General features: G+C 37.7%; 2 protein-coding genes and 1 long non-coding RNA gene across 6 annotated transcripts in view; 2 read left to right on the top strand and 1 right to left on the bottom strand.

The window, feature by feature from the left end:
• Positions 1 to 17,275, bottom strand: part of LOC116450695 (protein unc-13 homolog C-like) — a 35,693-nt gene extending 18,418 nt beyond the window's left edge. Inside the window, exons 1-10 of one of the 2 annotated variants that reach the window (XM_032123420.1) lie at positions 17,173 to 17,275; positions 16,139 to 16,235; positions 15,561 to 15,704; positions 14,474 to 14,551; positions 13,245 to 13,322; positions 12,856 to 12,885; positions 6,402 to 6,490; positions 4,010 to 4,159; positions 2,627 to 2,750; positions 744 to 800 (exon numbers count right to left, since the gene is read on the bottom strand). In XM_032123420.1, coding sequence (XP_031979311.1) covers positions 744 to 800; positions 2,627 to 2,750; positions 4,010 to 4,159; positions 6,402 to 6,490; positions 12,856 to 12,885; positions 13,245 to 13,322; positions 14,474 to 14,551; positions 15,561 to 15,704; positions 16,139 to 16,235; positions 17,173 to 17,261 — 936 coding nt within the window. In that variant the 5' untranslated portion in view covers positions 17,262 to 17,275. The remainder of the gene's footprint in view (positions 1 to 743; positions 801 to 2,626; positions 2,751 to 4,009; positions 4,160 to 6,401; positions 6,491 to 12,855; positions 12,886 to 13,244; positions 13,323 to 14,473; positions 14,552 to 15,560; positions 15,705 to 16,138; positions 16,236 to 17,172) is intronic. The other variant, XM_032123421.1, reaches the window with a different exon arrangement.
• The window catches only part of LOC116450701, a 32,957-nt gene extending 15,137 nt beyond the window's left edge, over positions 1 to 17,820 (top strand). For both annotated transcript variants that reach the window (XR_004242919.1, XR_004242920.1), the window contains exon 4: positions 16,163 to 17,820. This is a non-coding gene — a long non-coding RNA (uncharacterized LOC116450701). The remainder of the gene's footprint in view (positions 1 to 16,162) is intronic.
• UNC13C (unc-13 homolog C) overlaps positions 1 to 19,048 on the top strand; it is a 405,035-nt gene that overhangs the window by 301,333 nt on the left and 84,654 nt on the right. The window lies entirely within an intron of this gene.

Genomic DNA, 19,048 nt, shown 5'->3' with positions numbered 1-19,048 from the left:
CTTAAAATAATTATACTAAATGATCTAGAAGTAATTAATTTTATTAATAAAGCTGTCAGTTTACAAGATGTTTGTTAATGCCCCATGTTTAAAAAAAGGGGGGGTTCCTATTAGAACATATTAGATTCCTAGAGTGACTACACTGCTGCTAAATCTTTGTCTAAATAAGAAGTCAGTGATTTCCTTAGGTAATATTTTAACTCCTCTAGCAAACTGAACAATTAGTCATAGAGGCCCAAATACCACATTTCCTAATTGACTGGCAAACAAATGACATCAGTATCAAACATCTCTGCTGCCCATCAAGTGGAGGCCAGCACTGAAGTGCTGAAGACTGTACTGTAGATGTACACTCTATAGTTCAATGCACATAAATAGTCCACAGAAAGAAAATTACTGGTATTCTCACCTTAGGGCTTTTTCAGAACTGGTTACAGAAGCAAAGATACTTTTTTTTTTTTTTTTTTTTTATATTTCATGCTCATAAGGATTAGTTGTGCAATATGGGAATGATGGCTTCTTGACCCATGTAGTGATCAGTTACCATATAAGCACAGACTTTTTTATTCACGATTTGGTTTTAATGAAACTGTAAAATGATGATTCACCTCTGAGTAGTTACTGCCATATTCAATCTCACTATATTATACAAGAATAAGGCATGAGGTTTGGCCCTACAGTCACTAATATTTCATCCCTTTTTGTTAGCGCAAGCCATTCACAGCTTCATCTGGCTCCATTACCTTGAGTTTTGACAGTTGTCCAAGATCTTTGGCTGCACTGAATATCATCTGGGGCCCCTGTAATCACATTGAAAGTTAAGGACATGGACTCAGGACAGCATGTTTGCTTTTTATGTCAACACAATCTTATTTTCTTCTAGAACATTGGCCAAAGTAACCATTTTGCAAAGCTAAATAAAAGTTTCAGTCGCACAGGAGACACATTTTCACTCATAAGTGAAAGGCCAAGTAGTTGAATGCCTGAAGCAAGATTCCCTCCAGTATCCTAGAGCTGATACAAATATTGCACATTCTGCTGAGAGTGGTTTTGTGTTCTCCTTTCTGCTATCTCATTCTGTGCTTAATACTTAAAGCTAAGGCTGTGATTATTCTCAGTGTGTGTCAGTGAGATGTTTGTCCATAACTGCTGCTCTCAGGAAATAGTTCACGATGCCTACCAGAAACTAGGCTGGTAGAGGCTACCACTAGGAAAACTCACCTCTGAACATGTTGTCCAATGAATCAGTGTAACAACTGATCCTGCATAAAGCTAATAAATGCTCCTAACACATGACAGAAAACAGAGTTACCCAATTCAAATGCTACCTATGTATTTGCAGATAAAATTTGCACAAAAAAGTTTGAAAAGCAAATTAAAGATCCCAGAAATATAAATTTGAAACTTATTAAAAGAGAGGTTGTTTCTATTTATGCATAGTTAACAAGGTCATGAGAGTAAATATGAACAAATTCAGTGACTGGAGTTCTGGCTATGATCAGCTCTACTCCAGAATTTTTAATAGCTCAGGTAATTTCATTATTATCTTAGCAGCACTTATACATGTTCTATTAGATTTTTTCCTGCCTGCCCAGCAATATTCTTCCATGCAATATTCTTTCAGCAATGTTCTTTAATATATTATAATATGATTTAAAGGCATAGTGATATGCCTTTAACTTACAGACCCTGACAAACAGATTTTTAGCAGCAGAACTGGTACCACAGGACGTGTAACAGCAAAGCTGCCAAAGACACACTGTGGCAACATCACGATTAGCTTGTCACAAGATGGTCAATTTCTTTTAAACAAGATTGAAAACAAGCAGAATTAACAGTTATGTTATCCCAGTCCCTCAAATAAAAAAGCAAAAAAGCAATTATCAAAAGGCCTCCAAGCCAGGCTCTCTCTGCTGATCCTTTGACAGGATCAGATGGTTGCCCTCAGCTCAGCCCCCAGAGTTCGTGTCAGGCCATGCCCCACAAGACTCTCCTGTGCAGCCCCACTTTCTGTAAGTACAGCTCCGTTCTCTATTCTTGGCAGGCTGTAAATGAAGTTATGCCCAAAGAGGACCTCCTGTCAAGTCTGCTATTAAAATACCCCAAATCTTTAGAGCTATATCTGGCTTAAGCTTCCTGATATTAATCAAGTGCTGCCTCAAGATAAGGAATGGCACAGCAGGCAGGGCTGGAGGATGGGATGGGGCACCCCTGGCATCAAACCTACAAAAATGGAAGTGATTGAATTTCTGATGCAACTGGGAAGGGCAAAGAACACTCTTTGTGTTATTGTGCACAGTGAAGCTGAGAAAAATCAGATTTAAAACTCCTTATATGAGAGCACACTTCAAAGCCAGTGATCCAGCTTCTTTCACATGACTGCATTCATAAAAAATGCTCTGAGTCGGGGCAGGCAGTAAATGAAGGAGCAAAGTCTTCCTCACCAGCTAATAGCAAGCTGGGTACACAACTTTGAGACACCAGAGAGCAACAGACTGCTTGCAGTCCAAGAATTATTCCTTGTGGTCAAGGTACAGAAGAGGATAGTGCCAGACCCCTTGGCACCTGAACAAGCACATTATTACAATTCTTCACGTCAACTGAGAATTACTGCTGGAACACTTACGGTTTGGTCTGTCAGTGGTGGAAGCACAATTTGTTTTTCTATTTTGTTTAAGACCAATTTCCAGAGCTCTTTCAAAACCCGTTTCAGAACTGTTTTCTCACAGATTTTTGCAGAGACACTTAAACTGGAATAAAACAAAAACAGAAACCAGTCACCAAAACTAGCATAAATGCTTCAGAGGTGCTCTATCACTATATGCTCAGATAAATAGCTATTAAGGTTTATCTTTTCTCTACTAATAAAAATTTCTCAGTAACTAAGTTATTTTGCAATATTATCAGTAAATATTTTTCGTAAAAAGACTTACAGATTACAAACTCATATAAATCTCCACTATCTAACTGAATGCTTAGTATACCACTGATGCATATTTATTGAAAATGCAAAATCATGATGAGTTATAAAGTTTGATGGATGATATAATTTAGCACTCCCACGCCCCTAAATTAAAGATTTAGTACATAATTTGTTTATGTCTTAAAAATAAAGAGCAACTGTCTCCTGTGTTTTGTATTTCTACTGGGATGTAGAACCTGTTGCTGACAGCTAATGCAAATTTGCAGCTACTGTTCGGAAGCATTTATTTCTATATACTGACATGTCTGTGCAATCTTGCTCTCTATTACTTACAGTGAAATTAAATTTTTGCAGCACCTTTTCCATCTTCACTCTGAAAATTCTGGCTGGGGAAAACCCGCCTAAGGAACCAAAAGGGTGTGTAACTTGTGTCTGCGTGACTGGAGACCTTGAGTGCAGGATCAGTGCCAGGCTGCTTGTCCTCACAGCCACTTCCAACAAAAGGCCACTGGTGCTTCACAAGCACCAATGACCAAGGACACCAATGTGCTTACAGATGTGCCTGTGCTGCACATGGCCTTTCAGAACTCATCACTGCTGAAGGATAACATAAGTTATGCTTACTTTCAGAGGCTAGAATGAGTTTGCAGGATCCTCTCAAAAATTAGCATTTTACCAAATGAAAAAAAAAAAAAACAAGCTGCTGTTTAGATGGTGACCAGGTTTTTGGTGACACAGAAGTGCATATTAATAAGCAGTGGGACATTGGGTACAAGCCTAGAACAAATGCCAGACAATTTCAGTATGGGAATTACTGTTGTTCAGTACAATCTTCATAACGCAGCCTGTGGAGGAGAAATCGCTTCCTTTTCAATGACCCAAAACATGACAAGACATGGAAAGACAAGTCTGTAGCTTATGTAAGAATTGCTCAGTGTAAGTAAACAGGTTAGGCATGGCAGTCTGCACACAGTGAATACTACAAATATTAAAAATACTGCAGAGTGCTTCAGAGTAGAACCAAAGTGTGCCTGACTGCAGCATCCAGGTCCCAGTCTGCCACACAAACCAGCCTGCCACACTTACGTTTTGTCCAGGGAATCCATGAGAGGCCGAAGCACAATCTCAGCATCAATGGCAGCACTGTTCTTATTGGCTGCTGCATTCCCATTTCCTCTAATTTGATTCAGTTCATTGTTCATTTGTCTTACACAATCTCCAATAACAAATTGGAAACTATAAGACAAAAAAAAAGGAAAATGAAAGAATTCTGGGAGAAAAACCAATAATGATGATTTTGCTATCAGGTTCTACAACAAGTTTTAAATATTTTCTGCGATGATTTAATGTTCAAAATTGAAGATACTGTGGTTTATAGTCTGAAAATAACTTCTACTGAGGATCATGGCTCATATAAGTAATTCATGCAGTGTTTTGGTCTTTTCCCTGCCTTGTTTCCATTCTGCCACACTTTTGATACCCTTGTAGGTGTACCAAATACTTATTTTCTGAGAGAAACAGATGTATCAGAATCTATAGGATAGATGCAATTGATTGCCAGCTAGGAACAACTTCTCAAGATTTTATTCTTGGCGTGAAAGGACAATATGAACAGGTGATGATAAATAATTTTTCTCTTGACGGTTAATAGGAACCAAACTTTGACATTCTTCTTGAGGCAAAATTAAAAACTACTACTGACTTTGCCCTGTTTGGCTCAATTTGACTTTTTTCCAGATTCCACACAGTCAGTGCCATCAAAAGGTTAGTTACTTCTTTTCAACTACACAGAGTTAAAACACTTGGACTGTTTAAAATATCCTATTGCAAAAAAACCCTTGCTTAGAAGTGCTCAGACTCTTCCTCCTGGGAGGAATATTTTTCACTTCAAGGTGACTGTAAACACATCCTTCCTCCTCAAGTTTGTACCTGCTCAGCTTCTCTGAAAACTGTTCTATTTCCTAACTGATCTGGTTGAGTGTCTGACAGTTTTAAAGTGCTATTGATGTGATAATCTTTGGACAATATATTGACACAATGCAGAACAGCAGTTAATCAGTCACCAGTTCAGAGGCAGGAAGAGTCTCTGCACATACTGTATTTTGCTTTATGGGTTGATTTATGATGGATCAAAATGGTTTAGGATTAGTTTATGAACAGAAATGCAAAACAGAGGCCAAAAATATACAAGGCCTGTTAAGGTGAAATGATAAATGGCAAAGATTAACTTGAGAAAAGTGAAAGAGAATTTACTGTGAGAGAAGAGAAACATAATCAGGCAGTAAGCTCTTCCAGTGACACGGCTAATTGTAAAAAGAGGACACAAACCTCCATGTGAAATCACTGGAAAAGTCAGAAACTTCTCAAAATGCACTTGGAAGTACACTTACCTACACACTTTAAAGCCCTAGATAAAATCAGAATGAGGCAGCTAGTGAAACTGATTATAGAAATTCTTTCTTGGAGGGACCAGTCCCTCCAACAAAAGCCAAAATAATGCACTGCCTTTCTTGACATTAGCCATCTTTCCAACATTGTTAACCTCACAGACCCAAGCAGTAAACTGACCCAGGAGGAATGTTCTAGCTATCTGGAGCATATCCTACACTGAGCTATTCTGGGTTTGCTTTTGCAGAAACCTAGTTGGCTCATTCAGAAAGAAGCCCTGGAAAGAAATAATATTCATGCACTGTCAATGATCCGAGAACCAGAGCCTGGGAGCAAAAGTACACCAAGACAATACAAAAACTAAGCACACTCAGAAAAAAAGCGGACTGTCCACCCAGACCACCCAGTGATGGATTAAATAAACGACTACAGACTCAGCTTAATGAGCACCACTATAGCACTAATCCCCCTTTCTTAAATTTCTTTCTAATTTGATGCAAAAGTAACTTGCTTCTTAACCACAGGCACTGCTGGCACAGCACCATACTCATTCAGGACTGCAGTGTGCACTCTGATTAATGAAAGGTTTTGAGAGTAAGGCTCAGTAGACAATTTTTGCAGAGCCACAGGCCAGCAAATGACCCAAGAAGGCCACTCACAATGACCACCTGAAGCAGGCTAAACACAGGCAGACATCCCTGGCTGAAGCAGGCCGCTCAGAACAAGCTGTCAGTCTCAGGAAGTAACATAAACATGTTCAGAGAGGAAACTTTAACATAGCATCAGGGAAGAAAAAATCGGCGATTTTGCTTTCCAAAAAGCAGAACAAAAGCCATCAGCCTCACCTCTGTAACATGTTCATGCCCACAGACGATGTTCAGTTGTCTTTACAGAGAGGTTACCGTTATTTGCTTCAGAGTCTAAACACATACACAGACGCAAATGCACACCACTCCATCAGGGCAGAAGCAAGCCATGCCTCAGGACAACCAAATAACCACCCAGACTTCATCAACGAGGTAGATCTTTTGAGCAGGAATATTTCTCTAAGGTTTGCAGTAAAATGGGTTTTTACCCATTTGTTTGTTACCTTGCAGCATACGTTACACTGAGTTCATCCAATACATTGCTAAGTTTCACCTGAAGTTCTTTTAGAACAACACTAGCTTCAGGATCCAGCTGCAAAGAGATAAATAACATTATATTTTACTTATACACTAGGTTTCTGGGGTTTCCATTACAATCAATGAATTAGGAAATATGTGCAAAGATACACTGCACTATGGAAAACCAAATGTGGAAACACCTGTCGCAACACAGAACTGCTTTAGTAGGCCTAAAAATACAACAACCATTTAAAAATAACATAGAAAAATCTTTGATTACAGTAGTGAATATTTATATTGTTACAAATCAAAACTGTGCCATTGAAAAATGACTTTCTGTGGGATTGTAGAAACTGTGTTGGCAGTCACAAGAAGAGAACTACCATTATCAGGCCAGTGGTATTCAACAAGGCACACCAAGAGAAGGATGCAGGAAAAGTCAGTGCTTGTGTTATTAGTAATGCAGATGCCTTTGTATTTTTACTCTTTTTGTATATTTCACTACTGTCGGTATTTTGTTTTGTGATTTGCATTGAAGCTGTTTCCGTATTTCATATGTTTTCATAATGCAGTGTAAAATTAGAACAGCCAGCACTGAAAAAGATGGCTTGAAGACTACTCATGCCAATTATACTGACAGAATATGTGGGAAGGGAATCTACCAAATTTCAGTACTGCTGTTTCTAAAAGCCAGTAAGGCAAAAAAAATTCAAGCACAGAGCAACACATTCTGATGGTCTGACACAGGTTTTCTAAACATAGGAAAAAAGTTAATGCAGAGGAGAAATGTATTTTTACATTTACAGGGATGGTGATCCATGCATAGATATTTAATGAAAAAGGTACCCTGTTGATATTGATCAGCAACTTGTTTATTTGCTATAGATTCTTTTTCAAATTAAAAAAATTATTTTTTTATCTCCCTGATCTTTAGCACTCAGAAAAATAGTTACAGCCCATTCTGGGATATGATAGATGATCATCAGGATCAACAGCTGAATGTTAATTAATAGCTAATGTTCCAGGTCTTCCAGCTGTCTCTATCACAGTGTTAGGGAATGATTTTCAGTGATAACCCTTAATTTGTGGACTCTGTTCTAAAGCAAGGTCAGGTACCGTTCTTCTGACAATTTCAAAGGACAGTGCACATTTAGAATACATAATCAGGGCTGTCTCTGTTTACATTTTTCTATCTTTCAACTGCATGAGGAGTGCAGTTCTTCTGGTGCTTCAGAGTGCTGTGGTGCAGCAGGTCAGTTCTTTTAATCGCACTTCAGAGACAAGGGGAAGCTGTCACAGCACACAGGGCAATTTACATGACACTACACAGGAATTCTACAGCAAAGCAAACTGAAATAGATCCAGTGATCTACTGTGTTTTAATTTTAGACCATCCTTCCTTCTCTTTAGAGGTCATGTGTTAAAATCATAGAAAATCCAAAATTTTCACTACAGGTCTTGACAAAAACCTGAAATAGGTGACAAGGGGGAATCACCACACATCCTTTAGACAATACTCAGTGTCATGTAGCACTCTTGTAATCTGAGAAGCTCATATTTTACTTACTAATGTCAGTACTTACTGTGACTACTTACTGATTTAGTTTTGAATTACTTTGCACTGAGAGAACTTCTATTGCTTCTGTGTATCTTAGAAGTGACCCTGGCAGATATACTTTGACAGTTCATACATTTAAAGTGATTGTTTTCCTTCATACAGAGAGCAGGAATTAAAAAGCTAATTTTACTGCAGTGTCTATATTAATAAACAAAATAAGGCTTTAATAACAAAGGCAAAGATTTTTCCAGGAAATGCATTTCACTCAGGAATTATACTGCCTCCTTTGGAGTGATACATACAAAACACAAATTTAAGACCACTAGAATATTAACATTTAACAAACACTGAACACACAAGCATTCACACTGAACGTGGTACATGTCAAGGAAAACACAAAACACCAGGCAGGCAGAAGACTCGAAATTTCTTAGAATTTCATGCACAAACGAGAGAATCACCTTGTTACTGTGCCTACAGAGATCAATATAGACACTTTGTATCAGGGGTTGTCGTGATAACCAGAAAACACAATGCATCTGCTAAATTCACCTGGAATTGAACTTAGTCCAGCCAAAATTGGATTAAATACTAATGCCAGATTGTGGGCATTACACACATTCTAGAAGGGTGCATGCAACTGTTAAACATTTTAGAGACTTTGTGCTCACAAATTGCATGAACAAGTTAGTGTGTGCACAGCTGGAGGCATCTGGCAGTACCTCCAGCCCTGTGTGTACACATGCTCATGCTCAGCGATGAGGTGGCACGGGGAGGAGAGGAACACAAAGAGGTATGCGGGCTGCCCAGCCAGGTGCTCCACACCTGGCCATGGTGGCATCACTAAGAAGATGTCAGCAAGATTTTTAAATGCTACTTCTCTTTAGGTACTGGAAAATATGGTGATTTGAGTGTCTCACCAGAACTAAAATGTGCACTTTTCATTTATTTTACCGTGTGCCTTCCATTTGCTAATGATTGTCCTCAGGCATCATTCAAATATGCCACAGCCACGACCTGCTTCTTTTTCCTGATATGGAAGAGCTAAAATGGAAGCATGGAAGGGAGACAAAAGGCAATGCTGACCAGCATCTGCAATGATGCCATACAGGGATATACAGACATGAAAATGAAGTATTTACAGTCTCGGGAACTTTTATTTTTCCCCTCAAATCTCATCTGCTTCATAGAGTTTGATGAAGAAGGAATAAAAACTAACAATCTTCCCTGAAAATTTTTCAGGAAAAAAACAAGAAAAAGGCTCTGCTTGAGCAGATTATTTTGGGAAATGAAAAAAAACCAACAAACCAAAAATAAAACCCAGCTATGAGTGTCATTAGTGTGTCATATCTAATTTAAGCACCAAAAGAGAAAAGACAATGCACTTATCCCTTGGACAAATGTATTCTGGATTCCACACAGTGTGTGTGGAATAGCCTTAAAATACATCGGGGTAGGTTGCTCAGGTTTCAAAACTGGATTTTTAAAGGAGCAAACTTATTTCATTAATAATGTGTAAATCATACTTACTTTTCTATTAATTCCTAATATTCTTGGCTTTTCTAGGCTCATATTTCTGTTATTTTACCATCTTCTTAAAGAGCAGAATTCATTTTTACCCACAAGGGAATATACTCATAAATTTGTTGGCACACTTCATGAGATCTGTTGATTATGTATTATTAAATAGATAGTTTGAAGTTTGACTTTTTCTGAATGCTACACAAAAATTGAGAACATATTTGATGAACAGCTGAAAAAAAAAAAAATTTGAACATCATCATTTCCAAATGCTGCCTGTATATAACTGTGAATTTTCTTATACAGACAAACCTTGGAAAAGAGTTAAAAATCTGATTAATCTGGCTGCTTTCAATATGTTAGACTGAGGTATTCCCTGCTGTAATTTAATGTGTGCTAGTATGAACATAATCCTGTTAACTGCAAACTTGGTGGTGGTTTCTGTAGGAAACTACAGAGATGCAAATCACTTTTGTGTGAGTTAAATGGAGCCTCTCTAATCTGAAATCTGTTTATCTGCAGTTCCACAGGTCTAATTGCTTATCGTTTCCTAATGGGACCACCAGGTTACTTCTGTTCAGAAAATAGTTTTATGTATTTTCTGGATATCTAGGAAAGACACAGGTATACATCAGCTCCATCGCTTTAGTGGTTCTTTTTGTCTGTGACAGACATCATCCTTCCTCCACTCCCACCCCTGGGACAGTGAGATGTGAAATGTTTGGCTGCCACTGCTCTGAGTGCACTGAAAAGCATGTGGACCTCTGTACAAGATGTGAAGATGACACTTCAGAACTATTCTGCTGAAATCTGGTCCTCTGTCACTCCATCAAAGCCTTTAAGACCACACATAGATTCCTATAGGAACTCCTAAACTTTATGTAAAGTTGGAAGTGAATTTACCAAAGTGAGAAGATGATTTATCTACAGTTAATATAATACTGTCACACATAAACAACCTCCTTCTGCTTTACACCCTTTTTCTTTTGATCCTAATTACTGTAACACATTTCTGCCATGTTCTGTCACCCGGTGTAAAGCAACACAAGCATTAGCTTCTCTTTTTTATCTTTTATCAGTTTCGGACTTGTCAGATATGAAAAAGATATTTAGAGTAAATGTATGCATTCCTTTTGGATGAAACAAACAGGAGCTAAACTAAAATTCTACAATGATGATCTGTTCCCATGTTTTTGGACTTGATTTAAAAAAACCCAAACAAACAGTGGGTTGGATCCCACTTAACTACTCTGTTATGGCAGACTGTTCTCATTGATATGATTTGTAAGTACCCTTCCTGCTTGGCTGCAGCAGAGGAGGAGAGTTAATAAAGAAGCTCATTTTGTTCAGACTATTTTATTTTAGTGGTGGGGGATCTGAGAAACCAGTTTTTTCTCTATTTATAGAGCTCCCTGCCTGCAATGTGCAATAAGCCTACTCTGAACACAGGGACTATTGCCTGATTGTGGCTATTTTGACTGCACAGTTTGAAAGACATACTGCTCACAGTGTGACACTGAGGAGATTAACAGCATTTAATTTTTCTTAGAATTAGTTTTGCTTCAACTGAAATAGGTCTCATTATTTTGCTGAAAATCATCTAACTTTTATGCCCTGCAGAAGTGAAATATTAAACTGTTTTTTCCCTTCAAGGAAACTGCTTACAGATTTTATTGCTGGCTTTGTTTCTTATAAATAAAAGTTCAATAAGCCAAATTGGCCATTAGCAGTGGTGCCTTCGGAATAGCGAGGGGAATAAGTATTCCAGTTTGAGGACAAACATTCTAGCAGCATTTTGATATGGGTGAAAAAAAATTGAACATGAATGTACTTTTCTTCAAGAAGATGCCCTAAAAGTCTGAATGTATTTTTAAGATCTTTTCTCTTAGACTGTGAATGCAGAGACGCACTTAAGCTACCTAACTAACGATTATAGAAAAATATATCCAGATTGTCTCCACGGGCTGCGTGTTGCACCATATTTGTAGGAAATGCTATTTTGATACTGTAACAACTTTAATAATTCAGCCTCATTAACATCAAAAAGAAACCAAAATGGATGAGAAGTCATAAGAACTTTTGAAAGTAAATTGCTATGAAAAATTCTTAAATGTTTGTTCATTACCGTATAAGGCATTAGGAGCAAATAAAAAACTAGTATTTTCTTGAGCAAAAGAGGACATTTTAGAGATATTTTAGAGATTCAAGCAAATATTTTGGTTGAAAATAATTTGATAGAAATAGACATAAAATGTGACTCAGCTTTCACTTGCCCTTGTCGTTATCCTGATTTATGGACATTTAGCTGTTTTCACAAATCATGACATACAAAAGTAAGATTGGATCCAAGACCTAATACAAAAGTACTTTGCACAGAACATAAAAGCATGGAGGAAGAGATTATTTGTAATATTCAGAGAGGGAAAAGGGTTTAATAGGAACCACAAAACCAGCCACTTCTGGATGATGAATATCTATTTTTAAGTTTGGAAAGAAATCTGCATTGATGAGGCTGCAGAAGTTTATTTCCTATTATCTGGAGCAGGATGTGTTTTTGCCATGGCAGCTTCAAGGAGCTGGCTCTGGCTCAGCAGAACCTCCACTCCCTGGAGTGACTCCTCAGGTGCATCTGGAGGCTGCAGTTCCTTGCATGGCATAGGGGACCCATCTCAACTCTGCAGTGTCCCACTGTGGATGTGGCAATATGAAATGCTATTATTTTCCAGTTTTCTCTATAGTGTGGCCACATTAGATCAAAGTTTTGTGAATCTATCAAACTACAGCCCCAACAAGAAAAAGGATGATGTATGTGTAACTTCTGTTTTAAAAGCCTGCTACTGATGATAATGGTAGGATATTCATGCTCTTAACACTGCTTCTCAACAAGAAGACAGGATTTTTTCTATAGCTTGAAGATATGTTAATTTCTTCATCATGTTTCAGAACAGTTAAAGACTACAGTCAGGAAAGTACTGAAGCACTGTTTATTTCCTTTTACTGTTGACAGGATTTCAAGCACTTTTATGTCTTCTGAAATGAAAAAGGGGGTAAAACTGAGGATGTTCTGGAATGCTGAGTAACAGCTCTTGGTGAAATGGTATCTTGAATACAAGCAGGCCCTCAGATACTGAAAAGTGCACTTAAAATGTTTTATAGATTTTTTTAAAACTCGGCTTTACACTACCTGCCTAGTAAAACTTTTCAATTTAGTGTCAACTGAATGCCCAAGCATAGCTCTTTTTGATTTTAGATCATAGGGAATTACACAAATGCACTAATGGAAATAAGTAGAAAATGTGACTGTTCTTAGCCTTAGAAAATATGGTCAGGAATAATAAAAGATGCTTACTATCACAAACCTCATAAGAGAATCTCTCTCCTTCTTTCTTCTGCTCAGTGGATTGCAAGTCAAAGGCATTAGACAATGACACATTACAGACAAAACGTATCAATACATAAAAAGCAAAGTATAGTCCAATACAAACATTAAAATAAAGCTGGCACTACAGATTGCAACACAAAACACCCAGAGCTGATAGAACATTACAGATCATTAGCATATGTCTGTGAAATAGCGTTAGGTCATTCCAGAGTTGTCAGGACAGTAAATAGGTCTTGTAGATTTTTTTTTTTTTTTAACATTTTGATTCTCTTTTCAAGTAGAAGTGAAAGCTTTGATTAGGTTGCAAACATGGTGCTAATGATCTCTAAGGAATTTTGAATGAACCAGGAAACAAATACGACTCACCTCCTTCCCTCCCATGGACTCAAACATTTTCTCAAGCTGCACTCTTAATTGCTGAATGTTGTTCATCAAGATACAGGCCTACAGAGAGAGCACCAAATGGGAGATTGTGCATGACCAATTCTTCAGCAGCCCTACATTCATAGAATTACAGAATCATTAAGGTTGGAAAAGATTTCTAGGACCATCTTCATTCATAACAGCTGTGCTGTTTAGAGGAGGTTCCCGTCCACTGCTGCCTCCTTCCTCCTAAACTGACACTTCCCTTTGCCTGCTCAGCCAGTGACTGCCCACTAAAGGCAGTGCTGCCCCACAGGGAACTGGATGCCATCTCCCAGTCAGCTGGACAGGTTTCAGATCCCAGAATTTCATGTCCTGAGATAGTTTCTAGTCATACCTAATACAGTTACATCTGGTGGATTAATGCAAGTAGCACATCATCATCCTGGGGAGAGCAGAGGCAACAACGAACCAAGTGCTTTGGGAGTAACAATAGGCTGGAGGAAAGGGGTGGCCATACTGCTTGCTAGACCCAGTCTTAGCAGAAAACAGTGACAACACTGTAACCCAGATAATGGCTGATGCTTAAAGTATTTGAATAAATCAACAGGCTGTTGTGTTAATAACAGAGTAATATTTTAGAAATATGCATTTTTGCATTACTTGAGAAGCTGGTGAATAAATTAGGCAATAGAATAGAGTCCATGGCAATCTGGTCCTTCATTAGGGACTCCCTTGTAAGCAGTGAGGCAACAAAACAGCACATCATTTTCTTCTCCCCTCTGCATGGGTAAAGCACAGTGAGTGGCAGCAGCAGAAACCTCTGCACACATTCCCTGCGCAGGGAACAGGGATCTTATAAACCCTCCAATGCACAAACTGATACAGAGAGACAAGGCAATGCAAAGTGAAAACCTAAAACAAAAATATTTTCTTCTGTTTGAATAACAAGATGAAGATCCATTCACCATAGTATTAGGCTGGTATCCACGGCATGTTTGTGGTCATCTTGTAATTATTTTTAAATTTTAATACTGAAATTATTAACTAGGATTCTTAACTAATTTCACTTATTCCAGCTTTTACACATCACTGTAAGCAGCTGTGAAAACATGCTGACCTCCCTCCATTTGTGTTTTTCCATATAAAGAAGTGATTACATTTCCAAAAAGTACAGTAAGTAACTTAAAGGTAATTTCTGAGGCAGAAAAAAGCCACAGCTTCTTACTTACCACATTTTCTTTATCACAATATGAGCTGAAGTAACTTGAAATAATTGCAGCATACTGAACAAGTACTTTGTTGATAGTCTAGAAGAGAAGAAGATTCTTTTAAATGGTGAATTTCATAATGTAAACCAAAAATATAAAAAAAGAGGCCTGTATAAATGACAGGTTTTACAGGTGCTTACACATATAGCATATTATATTTTTTAGATATAGTATAAATAATCCTGTGAGCACATTTTCAAATCCCTGCACAGTAGATGGTGGGTAGTTCTCAATGTAAAGTAATCTTCAATAGCTGAGACAGTTTAGTTTAATTAATTTAGCAGTGCTGTTTTTGAGAAGTAATGAGAACTCCACTCCTTGCAACATCCTACACAGTTTAGTGGAAGACTAGCAAGCTAAAAAAATCCTCCAGGGTGACAATACATAGAATAGAAATATAATGGAAAAATAAGACAAAAGGAGTACTGTTCAAAGCCTAGCAATATGAGTTACCTTATAATAGTCATGTAAATACGAACTCCACAAATGGAGAATTGTTGCAATGAAAGAACAGAATTAAATGTAAATGTGAACTTTTCTAAAGCCAGCAGGAATATAATGGAAATTCAGAGCTTGGGAGGAAATGTAACTATCCAGATAGAAAGCTGGCAGAATTGAGTTTATCAAACAGCAGGTGAATAACTACCACTTCAGGACTTCAAACAAAAATACCTTATTGTCATACCTTGAATTTTTCCTTCACTTGCACTGCCTAATTAACTAATTGCATATCACTGAATGGCTCCATTAATAGAACTGCAATCAGTTCTTAGCAAGATAACAATTGATTATGTATATGCATACATACATGTATAAAATACATAAATGTGAAATCTCAGAGAGAACAGAGCTTCTCAAACGGGTAAAGCATTTTGACAGAGTAGACAAGACCCAGCCTTAAACCACAGCCAGCCTGTCTTTCTGAGAATCCCAGTCAGATAGAAAACATTGATTCTAAAAAACACTGGAACCACTTAGCTTTTAAACACATAGCAACACAGTATCATTCTCTCTGAAGCTTAGTTCAGAAGCATTGACTTTAACTTACCTTTGCAAATCTTCTCATTAAATGAGATAGTGCTTCTGGATTAGGACACTCCAGTTTCCTAATAATCTCAAAGCTTTGATTGAGCTGTGTGAAGACATCAACCACAGAACAAGAGAAGAGGGCATGATCTGATGTCTGCTGAAACTAGAGAGAAACATTCAAATGTTAATATTCGTTCAGAGATCAAAACTGTCTTTGCTGATTCTTGTACTTGAAACTCCTTCTAGAGCCACAAAAAGTAATACAGAAAAAAAAAAAAGTAGTCTCATTGATAATACTGAGAAATGTGGCTTTTCACTTTTCTGGTACTTTCAAACCACTTAAAAATAAAAACAGAATTTTCCTCCATGACATCATCATCACATCATAGGGTAATGAAACGATACCACAGAATAAATTCTGTGGGGATTTAGGCAGAGGGAATTAGAGCAGGAATTTCTCTAGAAGGTTCTCCAAAAGCTGTTATCTCCTAAAGTCTGAGAAGGATATTGCGGGACCAAATGTACTTCTGGTTTTGTAACAATACAAAACTGTCTTAATACTTTATTTATTTTCTTCTTTAGAAAGTAAAGGCTCACCCCGTCTTTTTTGTCTCTTTCTAGTGCTCCATGAAGAAATTCCATTGAGACATCCTCATTTTCATCCAGCCACTGAATGACAAATGGTTCAAACCACCTGAAAATTAAAAGCAATTTTGTAAAGTAGATAGATTTCATAAAGATCCCAAGAGGAGAGACGACATACTACCCAGCAGTTTGGAACCGCGTGTTTTCACGTCTATTCTTATTGCTAAAAAATTCTAATAACCTTGGAACAATTTTTGTCACCAAAATTCCGTAGGTACCAAAAGGCTTTTCAGGCTACAGCTTCACAATACTCTTCCTGGTATACCCTGGTGATGTAAATTAGCAGTAGCCAATTCTCTACCAGTGAAGCATGGCAGGTATGTATCTTCTATCAATACTGGCTCTTTGGTAACATTTATTTTTTATTTGAATATGAAATAACTTGTATATAACTTTGTTTTAGTAAAAATCATCTGTGTTTTATTTTTCTTTAGTTTATGTTAGAAAAATTTAAAGTAATAACAGGCCTCAAACCATCTCAGCAAACCAGAAGACTGGCAGAAGATTAAGGATAGCTCATATAAAAGGACAGGACTGAATATATTTATTGCAGGGAGACAGGTGAAAAGAAAACCAGCAGCTGAGTATAAACCTGATCCAGTAAGAATTACTTCAGTAGTATATCCCATTAGCATTGTATCTTTATCCAAATTTGACTGTAAAACAAATGCAGGGAGCTGTAACTAATAGTTCTGCTGTTCCCACATCTCATACCTTCCTCAGACATTTCCTGACCAAAGCATTTTGTCCTCTCTGAAGATGTGCAGTTACAACAACTGTAGAAATCCATGAAATAGCTAATTGCACATTTAACACCTGGACTATTTCACTTGATTGAATGAAGAATTAAAGAGAAGGAAGCATAAAAAGTAGTTGCCAGTGCTACACACCTTGAGATCTTGCACAAACCCAAGCACAAATATTTGACCAAAATAAACCTTGCACGAAGCCCAGACTCATGGAAGCCTTCCCGAAACACCACTTACAGAGAGTATTCAGGCACTGCATCCTTGAAAGCAGAGAGTTCTCGCACATATTCATTATAAAACCATTTCACTTTGAAGTGCAAATTCATATAATCTGTGCTTTTGCATAATCGCTGCTTTTCATGTTCTGTAATAGAAGGAGTGGAAATAAAAGCACTTAATAGTGTTCTAACAGTAAATAACTTTCTTGTGCCTCAGTGCACTGGTGACACAATAATACAGGACTTGCATTTTAAAGCATAATTGGTTTGATTTTTCTAGAGGTAGTAGTACCCACAGTTTCAATTTTCAGGATCTGAGTACCCTTAGGAAAAACAAAAACCAAAGACCAAACCACAAATTAGGCTTCTCATGTCTCTTCACTGCAGTGAGAAAAAAACACAAATTTGCTGACTTCCCATTCTTTAGATTCTTCTCTGGCTGTTAGAAAATGATTAAGAAGCTTTGGAGTGTCAAGCTAGAGAAGACAACCATAGTTGTGTAGTAGCCAGAGGAAGTAACAGCTATAAATGCCAGTCCCACATGAATCTGTGAAACCTACATTCATGAGAGCTAAGAAAAAGAAAGACGAGCCAACTCCACAGCTCTACAGTCCTCTGACTTATGAAAGATGGTTAAATAAAGTGTTTTTGAAATTTTTCAAATGGACTTCACCTTCTCAGTGTCCTCCTGTTTGCCACATACTGAATATGCAGATGGAGGTGGGTGGCAGGAGTCATAGAGCCACCTGTAATCACTGTCTGCATTTTTAAAGTCTGATTTCATTTGTTTGGAGCAAATGTCCATCTTTCTTCCAGGATTTCAATCCTTGTTTTAGCTTTTACACTAGGCTCTGCATTTTTCACTCAGCCACTGCAGGCCTGGACAGGCTCCATTCCTTCTCTCCATTAGCTAACAGGCACTTTATCCTTGTTCAAATCTTTCATTTCCTTCTCACACAGCATGAAACCAGGGGTCCACAAGTTTTGGGCAGAATAATCATACCTTTGCTTACTGCTCACAGCTTCCTAAAATCTCCACAGATGTCATCTGTTTGAGGTGTCACGTCACTTGCACATTCTTCCCTATGTGAAAGGGTAATTTCTTTTCCCAGCTCCCTTAAAAAATGACCTAATACAGGTGCTCAGCCTGAATGATGTTCTTGTGTAAATAGCATGTATTAAGAACTTACCACTTTCAAACCTCCTTTTTGCTTCTTACTTCTGGTTGCTCTGCAACACAGCATTACACAAATCTCCTATATTTGGATGTGAACCTAATTTTCTTTAACAGTAGGAGCATCCCATCCTCTGTCATACACTTGAATGTACCACTGGATTCTCTGTCAGTGAAAATGCACTATGAACTACACATCCTGTGTTTTTCAGATCTAGCCAGGTACATCAGAAGGAAATGTTTAGTTTTATTATTATGCCAAATCAGCACTCCAGTAGTACACCACGCTATCCAACAAGTGTTTCAGAAGCATGCTATTATGCAGTGAGTTACTAGGTTTTGTGCAAATCAGCTTATGAAGAGCCCCTGTGGGCTTTTATTGCCTTTTTAGCATTGTAGTAGCATTTTCACCTTCACTGCCTTTCCATCACACTCAAGAAAAAAATCACTAAATAAGTTTCTGTCTAAATAGTGCATTTATTCATTCTTCATGCTACTTGAGAGTACTACAAATTCTCCCCAGCAAAGTATCATTGTTACTAGCATTAAACAGAACCAGAGAGAGAAAGATGTTGCCTTCTCTCACAGTTCTGAGGAATCTCTTTTTTTAGGCAGCAGTTTTTTCACAAACTATTATAGAAAGCTAAATGACAAAAAATTTGCTCTAAAAAAGGTATTCTTACAAGGTAGACCAGTCTTTCACTGAGAACAATTATGTTAT

This window comes from Corvus moneduloides, chromosome 13, assembly GCF_009650955.1.
Source record: "Corvus moneduloides isolate bCorMon1 chromosome 13, bCorMon1.pri, whole genome shotgun sequence".
Taxonomy (NCBI): domain Eukaryota; kingdom Metazoa; phylum Chordata; class Aves; order Passeriformes; family Corvidae; genus Corvus; species Corvus moneduloides.
Note: the sequence above shows the minus strand (reverse complement) of the source record. Positions and strands in the feature narration are given on the sequence as shown.